Below are 12,181 nucleotides of genomic sequence, written 5' to 3' on the forward strand. Positions count from 1 at the left end.
AAATGATTTCAGATAAAAGCACGTTATAATAATTATAGTTAAATGAGAATTGTGGTACATTGATAGTAAAATACATAAAAGATTTTTGATTTAAAATGTACAATTCAATTTGAATGAAGTGTAAGTAATGATTGTGGAAGAAACGCACGAAATTTATTTGTAACCAATCAACACACTTTCTACAAGATGTAATGAAGGATGATTGTTTTTTGTTTTTGTTTAAATAAAATAATAAAAAAATTTCAAAAAAAAGTAACCTGTTAACCTGTTCTAAATGTTAATAAAACAAAGATTATAAAGTTTAGAGCCAGCATGGCCGTACTCCACCAATACCAAGGAAGCAGTGGTAGAGGTGGTCAACAGTATATTAAGTATCTGGGGGTGCAGATAACCAATAATCTGGTCTCTCCACACATCATCCTTAGTGAAGCCTGCAAACCAGCATCTGCGTTTCCTGCATGGGATAAGGAGAGCACATCTTTCTCCTGTCCTGGTTACTTTCCAGAGGCATGATTGAGAGCTTTTTAACAAACTGCTTCAGTTTGGTTTGATGGCAGCAGTCTGATAAAGTCCATAGACAATGGTAAGGACAGCAGAGATTATAGGACGCTCACTTTGTTATTCAGAATACTGCTTATAAGTGCTATGTGGTTAGAGCTCAAAGAATTGTTAGGGACCCCAAACACACACGTTATGGTCTATTTGTTGTCCCCTCTTGGAAGAGGTTTCTAAGTATTTCTAGCAGGACCAGATTCTGTAACAGCTGTTTCCTACGCCATCCATCTGGTAAACTCACAAGATTCATTTTTCTCGCCATGTACATGTATACATCCAAACTAGTGTTGTTTCCATGTCATGTATGTGGGTATATGCATAATTTTGTATGTATTTATTTTGTCATGTTTATGAAGTGTATATTGGAGGTGGTGACCCTTTGAGAGCTGTATGCCACAAAATTTCATTTTAATGTATGCCGATTAGTATTCAAAGTGACAATGAAGTCTATCAAAACAAAGCTGTTGTTTACAGATCAAAACATCCACAATACAGACTATATGGAATCACTTGTCCCATGTCCAAAACCCTTTGCAAATTCCTATTGATGTAGGGGAAATTATGCAAAACCAAACCAGAAAACACCTGGTTTACACAGAGAACAAAGCATTGAAGGGAGAGTAAGAAGTAGACTTCAATTGGTATTGTACATCAACTTTTTAATGTCAAGCTGAGGCCCGGAATAAAAGATGAGATGAACCAGTATGTATGGCAAGCAGCTTCATAATTCGGCAATACAGCTGTGGTGAGTGGGTGATTTATTACAGGAGTGAGGCACTGTATCCAAATGCTCTCAGGAAGCTCTCAGAGACGCCAGGTGCTCACGTTCAGGATAATCAGAACGTTGATTTCATTAAAATGCCATGTGGGAAGCTTTGCACTTTTCAAAAGCCCAGTTTCACCCTATAAATTGAGAACACATTTGCAAGGAATGTTAAAAGGTGCGCAGCCACTTTCATCCAAGCTCACATAGAGACCTTTGGAGGGGAGGTATGACCTGCCTCTTTACAGAATTTGATCCCAGATATGCATTATCACCATATAAACTTACTCAAGAGCATTGAGGACCCAGATTGTTGGGGGCAATATTCCTACTCTGTAAATTGCTGAGGGCTGTAAATCGGTATACAAGCGCTATTACTATTCCTGTGCCTGGAAGAAACACATTGAGGTACGAGCGTGCGCACACACACCATTGACAGAGTAACATAATGCGGTTTTAAACTTACCCAAATCAAGTCCGATTAGGAATGGTTATCAAGAGAGGGCTTGTTCTTAATTCATTTTATTAGTCAATCACCTGTAATCCAAGTAAAGTAGTTTCAATTGGTTGTTAGGTACCTTTTGCCTAAATCCAGAAGAAATTAAGCAAGCAGTGAATGAAACTTGTCTATTACAAATCAAAAAACACCCTGGGGCATTTTGAGTTATTTTAACATATTCCCATCAGGAAGTTTCAGGATTTAAGAAAATGCCTATCTCTTTCTAAATTTAAATACATTCGCTTCCCAAGTAATTTCTGCACTCGTTAAGCCTAAAACACCGTACACAACAGCGCCTTCTACAAACAAGTGTGTTTGTAGTTTGTACTAGTGGAGCCGTTTCAGAGTACCCTAGCCGATACCGTGTGCGCATGCGCGTCAATTGTTCCCTCCTGGAAGTCTCGTAATTCTTAAACCGTTTCACGAACGTCTCGCCCTTGGCTATTTGCCCATTAGCCCAGCGGCTCCCACCTACCTTGGTGCCTAACCGGCCTTAGAACTCGCCACCTCCCGATGTTTTAACCATTCCATTAACCTACCCATTGGTTTACGAGAGGACTAGAATAAGTACGCATAGATACATCGCTCAGTGTTTTAAGTTTTTCAAAGGACTTAAACTAGAATTAAAGAGACTTTCAGCTCCTTTCAAGACGAAGGTGGCGGCTCTTAAAAGAGCCTTTTGGGTATGGTGTTTTCCGAAAAAGGCCGAATGAAATCGGACAGGCGGCAGATCTAAGCTCTCTCCCCGCGGATGCGGCGCGCCAGCTGAATGTCCTTGGGCATGATGGTCACCCTCTTGGCGTGAATGGCGCACAGATTGGTGTCCTCGAACAGCCCCACCAGGTAGGCTTCGCTCGCCTCCTGCAGCGCCATGACGGCCGAGCTCTGGAAGCGCAGGTCGGTCTTGAAGTCCTGGGCGATTTCACGCACCAGCCGCTGGAAGGGCAGCTTGCGGATCAGCAGCTCGGTGGACTTCTGGTAGCGGCGGATCTCTCGCAGGGCGACGGTGCCCGGGCGGTAGCGATGAGGCTTCTTCACGCCGCCCGTGGCGGGCGCGCTCTTGCGGGCAGCCTTGGTCGCCAGCTGCTTGCGGGGCGCTTTGCCGCCGGTTGACTTCCGAGCTGTCTGCTTTGTCCGAGCCATCTCTTTGCAGAAAGGAGAAAAAGAGGGAACTGAAGAAAACAAATTCGCGGGACAGCATTTATACATCGCCTCGCACTTTTGATTGGCTAGGGCTAAGAAAAAGCCTCTTGCCATTGGACGAAAGCTAATCATTGATTGGCTGAAGCCCGAGAACCAAAGCTTCATTGGATAATTTAAAAGTGCGCGCAATAATTTCAGATGAGACTGCCAATTATAGCCTTTTTGCTACTCACTTTTATTTAATTTTAAATTGTTATTCTATCATTTCCCCAAGTACTACTGTATTTTTTTTAAAAGCCGGAAAGTAAAATCTATTTTCTCCCGTTCGTTCGCAGCTTGACTGAAAATTATTGAGGAACCTAGATTACTAAGGCGTCTTTTTTTCAAATATTCTATTGTTGGAAGAAAGTGCCTTATATTCAATTATACTCAATGGGCACCAATTTCATTTATGCACGTGCACCCGTTGAGGACGTGATTTCGCTTCAATTATAACATTAACAATTATTAAATCCTAAACGTTGTCTTCCGTTTATTAAGAAAAAGACATTTATATGGTTTATTTATTTAGCCCTTCCAAGAAATTATTATCCCGTGGACAGTGGAAAATTTTGAGATGACATGCTGCTTAGGAGTGTGATCATTTAACTGAGACTTTTTGAAGTCTTGCTTAGGAACTTTGTGCTCTCAGATACAACGACACAACAGAAAACACTTATCACTTTGAATCTCCTGAAGAGACAAAGAAATAATCTAAACGAGTGGCTTTCCCAGGTCCAGTGATGTTTTCGAAATTTTGTAAACGCTAATAGAGCAATTCTCTTAAAACATCGTTCATCTTTTTTCCATTCTCCCTCGTAATCGGGGAAGGAAAAGGGAGGGACAGTCATGCGAACAATTAGCTATAGCCAATACACGCCACAATAAATGTCCCAATAAACTCGTAAGTGCTGCTTTATTTCATACCAGCTTCCATGCAAATAAAAGGCTTCTGGTTCACATTTTCTATTGGATAACAGAGTAAAGAGTGACGACCGATTGGATTACTTGACATCGAGCGGCTATTGGCTGTTCAAATGACGTCTTAGTGTGAGCCTATCACAAGCGTAGCACAAAACCCTTTGATAGGGAAGAAAAAGACCTGTAATTCAACCTGAGCGAACGAAACCTTCATTCGCAAGCATTTTTAAAGTTATGCCGCGTCCATTCCGCTTCCCGGTCGGGAAAAACATCTTTCCTTCTTTTTAAATTAAAAGGCGTAATTCATATTTATTGAGATCATTTAAACTTTCAGGGTTTTCGAAGCAAACCTGGAAGGAAGAGTTGCGATATTGGTATCAGCATATTTCATAGGAACTTTCGATATAAACGCCCGTGTCCGTTTTAATAGATATTCCCTAAAATGAGACTACTAAAAGTGGAAAACTTCCTGTAGCAAGTGAAAGCCCGACCCCGTGCACCTTTATTAATGAAAGTGCCCACTCGAGTGGCATTTGTTGCCCAGTTGCTTCTTACTAATCAAATACTGACGTATCATCCCCGCTCCCTCCCCATGCTTTTCAGAAGTAATGGTTCGTCTATCTGCTTTAGTGTAGAGTTCTGATCTTAAGTATATTTGCCCCGAAGCTCAATAACACCCCTGAAAGCTAAAGAATGACGCCCTAGTGTACAGGATTCATTCCACCCAAGCTACACTGCATTGTTACTTTGTTTCAGGGTATTAAAAGCATCCGGACAGTGTTTTACTGAGCGGACGACAGCTCTCTTTTGGATTCTGTGGGTGGCTCTTAAAAGAGCCTTTGGGTTTTCAGAAAAGCAACCACGGGCCAACTCCGGATTTACTTCTTCTTGGGCGCCGCTTTCTTCGCTTTGGTCGCTTTAGGCTTGGTCTTGGGCTTGGCCGTCTTCGGCTTCACAGCCTTCGCTTTAGCCGGGCTTTTGGCGACTTTCTTCGGCTTGACCGGTTTAGCCTTTTTGGGGCTCTTGGTGGCCTTCTTAGCCGCCGCGGGCTTTTTGGGTTTCTTCGGACTCTTCTTGGCCGCAGCTGCCTTTTTGGGCTTCTTGACGGCACTCGCGGGCTTCTTCGCAACCGGCTTCTTAGGTTTAGCTGCCTTCTTTTTGGGCGCTTTCTCTTTCCCTTCGCCCGATTTCTTGCCGAGCTTGAAGGAGCCGGAAGCACCGATTCCCTTCGTATGCACCAGGGTGCCTTTGCTCACCAGGCTCTTCAGAGCCAGCTTGATGCGGCTGTTGTTCTTCTCGACATCGTAACCCCCCGCGGCCAAGGCTTTCTTCAGGGCAGCCAGTGACACCCCTTTGCGCTCCTTGGAAGCGGCCACCGCCTTAGTGATCAGCTCGGTGACGCTGGGACCCGACGCCTTGCGCGCTTTCGCCGCTCCCGCTTTCTTCGCTTTCTTCGCCGGAGCTTTCGAAGTTACGGCTGGAGCCGCGGCCGTAACAGCAACAGCAGGCGCCGTTTCAGACATGATCGCTGAGAGAAGCAACTATTAAAAAAAAATCTCCAAACACAAAAAGTGAGCTCAAGTAGGTCAGCCGCTGTTTATTTATAGAGCTGAGCTGCTCTGTGATTGGTCCGCTCCAGAACCCGCCCTGTTGCAAGGCTGAAGGGACTCTTCCGATCGCTCAGTTTGTGTTTCTTTAGAGTTAATAAATTGCAAATTTTACAGAATTTATGCCACTAAATAACGAGATCTTACAATGGGGGAAAGAGGAAAGTGTACTTTTTATGCCTTTAATTTTTCAAAAAGCAGAACGCAACATATACTTTTTAAAAGGGCACCTAACCACCGAATGCAGGATCTGGGAAGACCTGGAAAGAGTGGAAGTTTTGTTTTTCTTTGTAAATTAAAACAATGCATTCTTTTAAATGTTCGGAAAAACTATGCAGACCACTTCTTTAGATAGTAATCTCTGAGGTGAGGCACAATATGTGGATTTTAGCATAACAGCCTCACTATAAATCAAGTTCAAGTAAACTGAGGTAACACAGACTTCTACAAAGTACACTCACCATTGCTAATCAAGCAAGCCCTAAGCAAGTCACTATCTTCAAAGAAAAACTGTCATATAATATAACAATATGGGCAAAATTAGAATTACATATGCTGGCATATATGCTATAATACCCTTTTCTCACATTTATAAACTTAACCCTATATTGAATGCAAAAAGGCAATCTAAAGAGTGACCATTTTAGTGGGACCTTTTACAACTCAGTTTAGGAAGACTAACACTAATATCCCTGGCTGGGGATTGAATAATAATAAATTTAAAATGATTTTCCTGTGGAGATTTCACACAAGCCTAAGAAACAAAAAACAAACAAACACATTTTTATTCATAAGAGAGTTACATTATGCTGAATTCAATAGGATTTACACCTAGAAAAATAGATTACACCTCATAGGATTACAGTTTAGATACAATTTCACTTTTCATTTGAGAAAAGCTTTATAGAGCAAATATTTTATTAAAAATTCTGATTTATGCCTCAGTTTAAATAAATGCAGTAAGCATGAAAACCACTTTGCTGTCAAAGGAATTTATTTTTTTAATTAGTTTGGCATTCAATCCTTAGTTTGAAATATTCTGATTGCTGAGCATCACCATATTTCCCTTGTTACATTTGAGTACAAAATAGCCTTTAAAACTTCATCCTACTTAGTTATTTGGGTGAAAATCTCAAGTCATGAGAGATTCATTTACATTGTAAATTTACAGTGCACACAGGGATGAACAAAATGTAAGTGCTTTCACATACCTTTAGAAGCAATGTGTATATGAAACTACAAATGCTGGGCATGTCAGAAGTGGAGTGAAATAAATTTAGGAGTCAATGAAATTTATACTCAAATACTTGTACATAAGATTATGAATTTTTATAGAGAATCCAAGGCAAGTCTGTTCCTAAAAAAATCTCATTGGGTTCAGCCCTATTTCCCAAATAGGAAAATAGGATTGCAAGTCAGATAGATTTCATCCTTCACTCTCTTCCAGAACAAAGTTAGAACACTACATTTGTGGCTACATATACCACTATCTTTCCTAAAATACTTCTAGTGAAAACAACCAACAAATCAACTCTGTGAAAACTAGGAGAAATATAAGGTGTTGATATTTAGGAAGGACGCTTTAAACTTTGAATTATGCACCTATTTTATATATTTTCAGATGATGAATATAAAGAGTTCTGAAGTGAGTTCTACTTCTCCCTTAGCCATGGAAGCTGGCTGGGTGTTTTTCTTAGCCCAACTACCTCACAGGGCTGTTGGAACGAAAATAGGAGGAAGGAGTATTGTGTTTGCTTCCTTGAAAATCCTGAAACAGGCAGGATTTTTAACAGTCTCTTTCTCTTATGTACAAACATATGTACTCCCTCCGCTCCATAGAAAATGTAACTGCAGCAACAATCGCATTCTACTAGAGAGCGGCAATCACGAAATCCTGAAGCTCTCAGATTGGCAGAGATGATGGGAAAGTCGCAAAAACAACACAAACATCAAACCAGGGTAATAGGCGGAGCTTTCTGGCATCAGCCAAAGCGCGCGTTTTCAAATCCAGAAGCTTTCCAATGGAAATTGCCTTCCTGGAGCCAGCCAATCAAGAGAGAAACCGGGACTCGCTATAAATTAGGGCATGGGCATCGCAACCTTCCCTTAAAGGCTTCTTCCCTTGTCCTCGTTTGGCGCGAGCGGAGAGATGGCTCGGACGAAGCAGACAGCTCGGAAGTCAACCGGCGGCAAAGCGCCCCGCAAGCAGCTGGCGACCAAGGCTGCCCGCAAGAGCGCGCCCGCCACGGGCGGCGTGAAGAAGCCTCACCGCTACCGCCCGGGCACCGTCGCCCTGCGAGAGATCCGCCGCTACCAGAAGTCCACCGAGCTGCTGATCCGCAAGCTGCCCTTCCAGCGACTAGTGCGTGAAATCGCCCAGGACTTCAAGACCGACCTGCGCTTCCAGAGCTCGGCCGTCATGGCGCTGCAGGAGGCGAGCGAAGCCTACCTGGTGGGGCTGTTTGAGGACACCAATCTCTGCGCCATTCACGCCAAGAGGGTGACCATCATGCCCAAGGACATTCAGCTGGCGCGCCGCATCCGCGGGGAGAGAGCTTAGATCTGCCGCTTCTCCGGAAAACACCACCATACCCAAAGGCTCTTTTAAGAGCCGCCACCTTCGTCTCGAAAGGAGCTGGAGCCCATTTGTCAACCAAATCCCGAGGGGGTTAAATAAATGCCGTTGCCCCTACAGTGTACCTAAATTGTAGCAGAAAAAGGGTGACTTCTGAAGCATTTATTCTGTAACGCTTAGTTTTATTTGAAGCCCTGATCTAGACACAACAAATATCCATTATATGAACCGCCATTTTGGGATCGGGAAAATAATGTATACTGTGAAGATTTATGACTGACAGTAAAGGAATTATTTTGTATAGCTTTGCAAGGATTGTTTCACCTCAATTGTCCACGAGCCCGCCAACTTCTATGCTTGCCCAAGGGCAGTCTCGAAGATTTTGATCCTTTTCCGATGAGTGAAAAAGGAGAACCTAAATTTCTAATTTCCCGCCCAACGGCCGGGAGACCGTTGAAAACTACCCTAAATTCAACTTAACTTTCACCCGGAACTCTAGCAATTTGCACGTAGGGGAGGGCGCCTCCCGAATTTTGGATAATAAAGAGCATTTGTAGTCACGTTCCTAGAAACCTTTACATCTCGAATCATCCACGTTTCTGAACCGTTTGCAAACTGTCCTATTTGTTTAATCCTAAACATCTCAAAACCTTTTTCCATCAATATTTTTTATTTGACATTTTAAGAAATACTGCAAACCTCTGTCTCAAATGTGCTTTTTCAAGATTTTTGTTTTCTTATGGGGTTTTTTTTTTGTTTTGTTTTTCCTTCAAGTTCTGTTCCTCATCCAAGAAGCTGCTTCAGTTCTGACTGAATGGTGAATTGGAAGGATTTATATTCCTTCTTAAAACCTATCTTGGTTTTTCTTTAACTATCCCTTTCCTCATTCTTTGAAAAACAGCCTCACATTACTTACAAATTCCTAGATATTGATATAACCCACCCACTTTTCACTATAAATTGTCCTTGATTTACAACCACAATTGGGATTACAATTCCTGTTCTAAGCGAGGCAATGTAAGTGAGTTGTAGGAAGTTAAAACCCACCCTTCTACTAGAAAATGGAATGTTTTAGGAAATATTAAAAGGGCAGAATATTTCCTCTAAATGGGAGACAGAAACCCCCCCCCCCTTTGTCAATGAGCCATTAAGGCCTGAGCCAGTCAATTCTACATAACAAAGATCTCCCCACTTCAGCTCCAGGGTGATGGGATTAAGGCATGATAGCATTAGCCATTTACTCATCTCACGACATGGCACCTGTGAAGAAACAATGCTCAACCAAACTTGGACTCAAAACACAGCCAAGAGTTGCCCCTGCATGGTCCCATGGGAGTCTGACAACCAATCAGAATACAAGCCCAAGTTCAAAGCCAGAGAAGGCATAAAACCAGGGACTTACCAGCATCTCTACTTTTTCTTCTTCACCCAACATCTTGAAGCATGTGATCTCCCCCTTTTCTGTTCAGCTCAAGCCATGTGATCCTGTCCACCATTAAACCAACTTTCCAAGCAGCCTCCATGTTTCCAGTGTCTTTTTCCTCACTTGGAACTGAACTCAGAAGGACATTTGTTCCAAAAGTCGTGCCAAATTTTACAATGTTTTGCCATGGCTACTAAGGGAATCACCGCAGTGACGTGAATCACATTTATGTGTTTGCTAGTGTTGCTAGCAAATCTTGCTTCCATTGACTTAGCTTGTTGCAAACTGGCTGGGAGGATTGCAAATGGTGATCATATGACCCAAGGATGTTGCAACTGTCCTAAATACATTCCACATGCCAAGTACTTGCCTTGTACCCAAATTTTGTTCACATGATCATGGGGATACTGTAACAATCGTGTGAGGTCTGGTCTAACTCACTTCTTTCAATGCCATTGTAACTTTGAACCATCACTAAATAAATGGTTGCAAATCAAGAACTACATGCATTTTAGAATCATGGTATTTAATCTACTGGCTAGTGATATTTTACTTTGCTGAATGTAGCTTTACATCTTTATATTAATGCTTTATTAACACAATACAACGAGCCAGTTTACCATGGTGAGGTCAAGCAAGCAATGTGCGTAAGTCCCTCTTAAGAGTTTGTTTCAGTATGTGGCATGAGTTCAGATCACAGGATAGAGAAAATTGTTAACCATGGAAAGAATGCCATATGAATGCAGTCACAAAAATTGATTAGTGATACCAAAGGGAAACATTTTATGCTTTCTGAATGGTTGTCATATATCCTCCTTGCTGTTGTTATTTCTATCTAAAAGTTTATCACCACTAAACTTTCCTGATTTAGACATACTTTAAAGTCTCAAAGGTAACATTTAGATGGAACATGGAGCAAATAAAAGATATTACAGACACTTGCTTACCATAGAAACAAAGGGAAATGACTTTTATTAAATAATTAAATGTAGCCTTTAAATAGGCTCTCTTCTATTTCTCCCAAAATCTTAGGCAGATGCTAAAAATATTCCTAACCATGTCTCCTCAAGGGGGGGGGGGATATTATCAGGCTTTTCTTCTGAGCCTATTTCAGACCTGTTGTTTTGCTAATACTTCTTACATCCCTCTTCTTTATGGGAATATACCGTATTTTTCAGAATATAAGACGCACCGGAGTATAAGCCGTACCAAGGTTTTGAAGAGGCAATTTTTTTAAAACAGTAGATAGGTAGATAGAGGGATAGAGAGGGAGAGAAAGAGAGAGAAATACAGTAGGGAGGGAGGGAGAGAGAGAGAGAGTAGGTAGGTGGGTAGGTAGGTAAAGGGATACAGAGAGAGAAATAGAGAGGGAGAAATACAGTAGGTAGGTAGGGAAAGAGAGAATAGTTAGGTAGGTAAAGGGATAGAGAGAGAGAGAAAGAGAGAAATACAGTAGGTAGGGAGGGAGAGTGAGTGTGAGTAGGTACCGTGTTTCCCCGAAAATACGCCAGGGGCTTATATTTTTTTGACCCACGAAATATGGCCTTGGGCTTATTAAAGGGGAGGGCTTATTATTTTTGGGTTGCCGGGCGGCTGTTCCCTTGTGACTGGGTTCCCGAAGAGCCGGGCACAGCCTCAGGGTCGAATGGCTGTGTTGCGCTGTCGCAGCAGCAACGCAGCAGCCATGAGGTGACCAAGCTTATGAGCAGCCGCCCGGCAACCCCCCTTTCCAGCCGGGTACAGCGCCGCTGACCGACCTAGCAGTACCCGGAAGGCACCAAGCAACGCGAGCGCCTGTTCGCCACCCTCCGCCTCCCGTGGCTCGGTGCCTTCGGAATGCCCCTAGGTGAGTGAATGGGGCTCTGCATGGCTGGAGGGGAGTTTCGCAGCGGCTTTTCCTCTCCCCGCTCGGGCGAAGGGCATCTGCGCTGCTGGCGCCGTCCGCCGCTTGGTTTTTTTTTTCAAAGCACGGAGGATGGATGCCGCTCTGGAAGTACGCTCTATGGTTGTACAATCTGCAGCCCACAACCATAGAGCGTACTTCCAGAGCGGCATCCATCCTCCGTGCTTTGAAAAAAAAAACCAAGCGGCGGACGGCGCCAGCAGCGCAGATGCCCTTCACCCGAGCGGGGAGAGGAAAAGCCGCTGCGAACTCCCCTCCAGCCATGCAGAGCCCCATTCACTCACCTAGGGGCATTCCGAAGGCACCGAGCCACGGGAGGCGGAGGGCGGCGAACAGGCACTCGCATTGCTTGGTGCCTTCCGGGTACTGCTAGGTCGGTCAGCGGCGCTGTACCCGGCTGGAAAGGGGGGTTGCCGGGCGGCTGCTCATAAGCTTGGTCACCTCATGGCTGCTGCGTTGCTGCTGCGACAGCGCAACACAGCCATTCGACCCTGAGGCTGTGCCCGGCTCTTCGGGAGCCCGCTCGCAAGAGAGCAGCTGCCCAGCAACCCCCCCTTCTTCAGCTGGGCACAGCGCCGCTGACTGACCTAGCGGTACCCCGAAAGCACCAAGCAACGCAAGCGCCTTTGCCCCCACCTCATTCCCGTGGCTTGGTGCCTTCGGGATACCGCTAGGTCGGCGAGCGGTGCTCTGCCTGGTCGGAGGGGGGGGATTGTCCAGAGGGTTTATTTTCGAGGGTGGGCTTATATTTTT

At 43.8% G+C, this 12,181-nt stretch overlaps 3 protein-coding genes across 3 annotated transcripts; 1 reads left to right on the forward strand and 2 right to left on the reverse strand.

The window, feature by feature from the left end:
• Positions 1-2,474: 2,474 nt before the first annotated feature.
• Positions 2,475-2,975, reverse strand: LOC309394054 (histone H3.2). The gene has a single exon (XM_081956744.1). It carries the CDS (start codon positions 2,958-2,960, stop codon positions 2,550-2,552), a length of 411 nt encoding a protein of 136 aa, XP_081812870.1. The 5' UTR covers positions 2,961-2,975; the 3' UTR covers positions 2,475-2,549.
• Positions 2,976-4,739: 1,764 nt separating this feature from the next.
• LOC309394751 (histone H1.11R-like) lies at positions 4,740-5,484 on the reverse strand. The gene has a single exon (XM_081958316.1). It carries the CDS (start codon positions 5,441-5,443, stop codon positions 4,799-4,801), a length of 645 nt encoding a protein of 214 aa, XP_081814442.1. The 5' UTR covers positions 5,444-5,484; the 3' UTR covers positions 4,740-4,798.
• Positions 5,485-7,596: 2,112 nt separating this feature from the next.
• On the forward strand, positions 7,597-9,683 carry LOC309394212 (histone H3.2). The gene has a single exon (XM_081957103.1). It carries the CDS (start codon positions 7,677-7,679, stop codon positions 8,085-8,087), a length of 411 nt encoding a protein of 136 aa, XP_081813229.1. The 5' UTR covers positions 7,597-7,676; the 3' UTR covers positions 8,088-9,683.
• The last annotated feature ends 2,498 nt before the right edge of the window (positions 9,684-12,181 follow it).

Source organism: Natrix helvetica (genome assembly GCF_964273705.1).
Source record: "Natrix helvetica genome assembly, chromosome: 6".
In the NCBI taxonomy this organism is placed as follows: Eukaryota; Metazoa; Chordata; class Lepidosauria; order Squamata; family Natricidae; genus Natrix; species Natrix helvetica.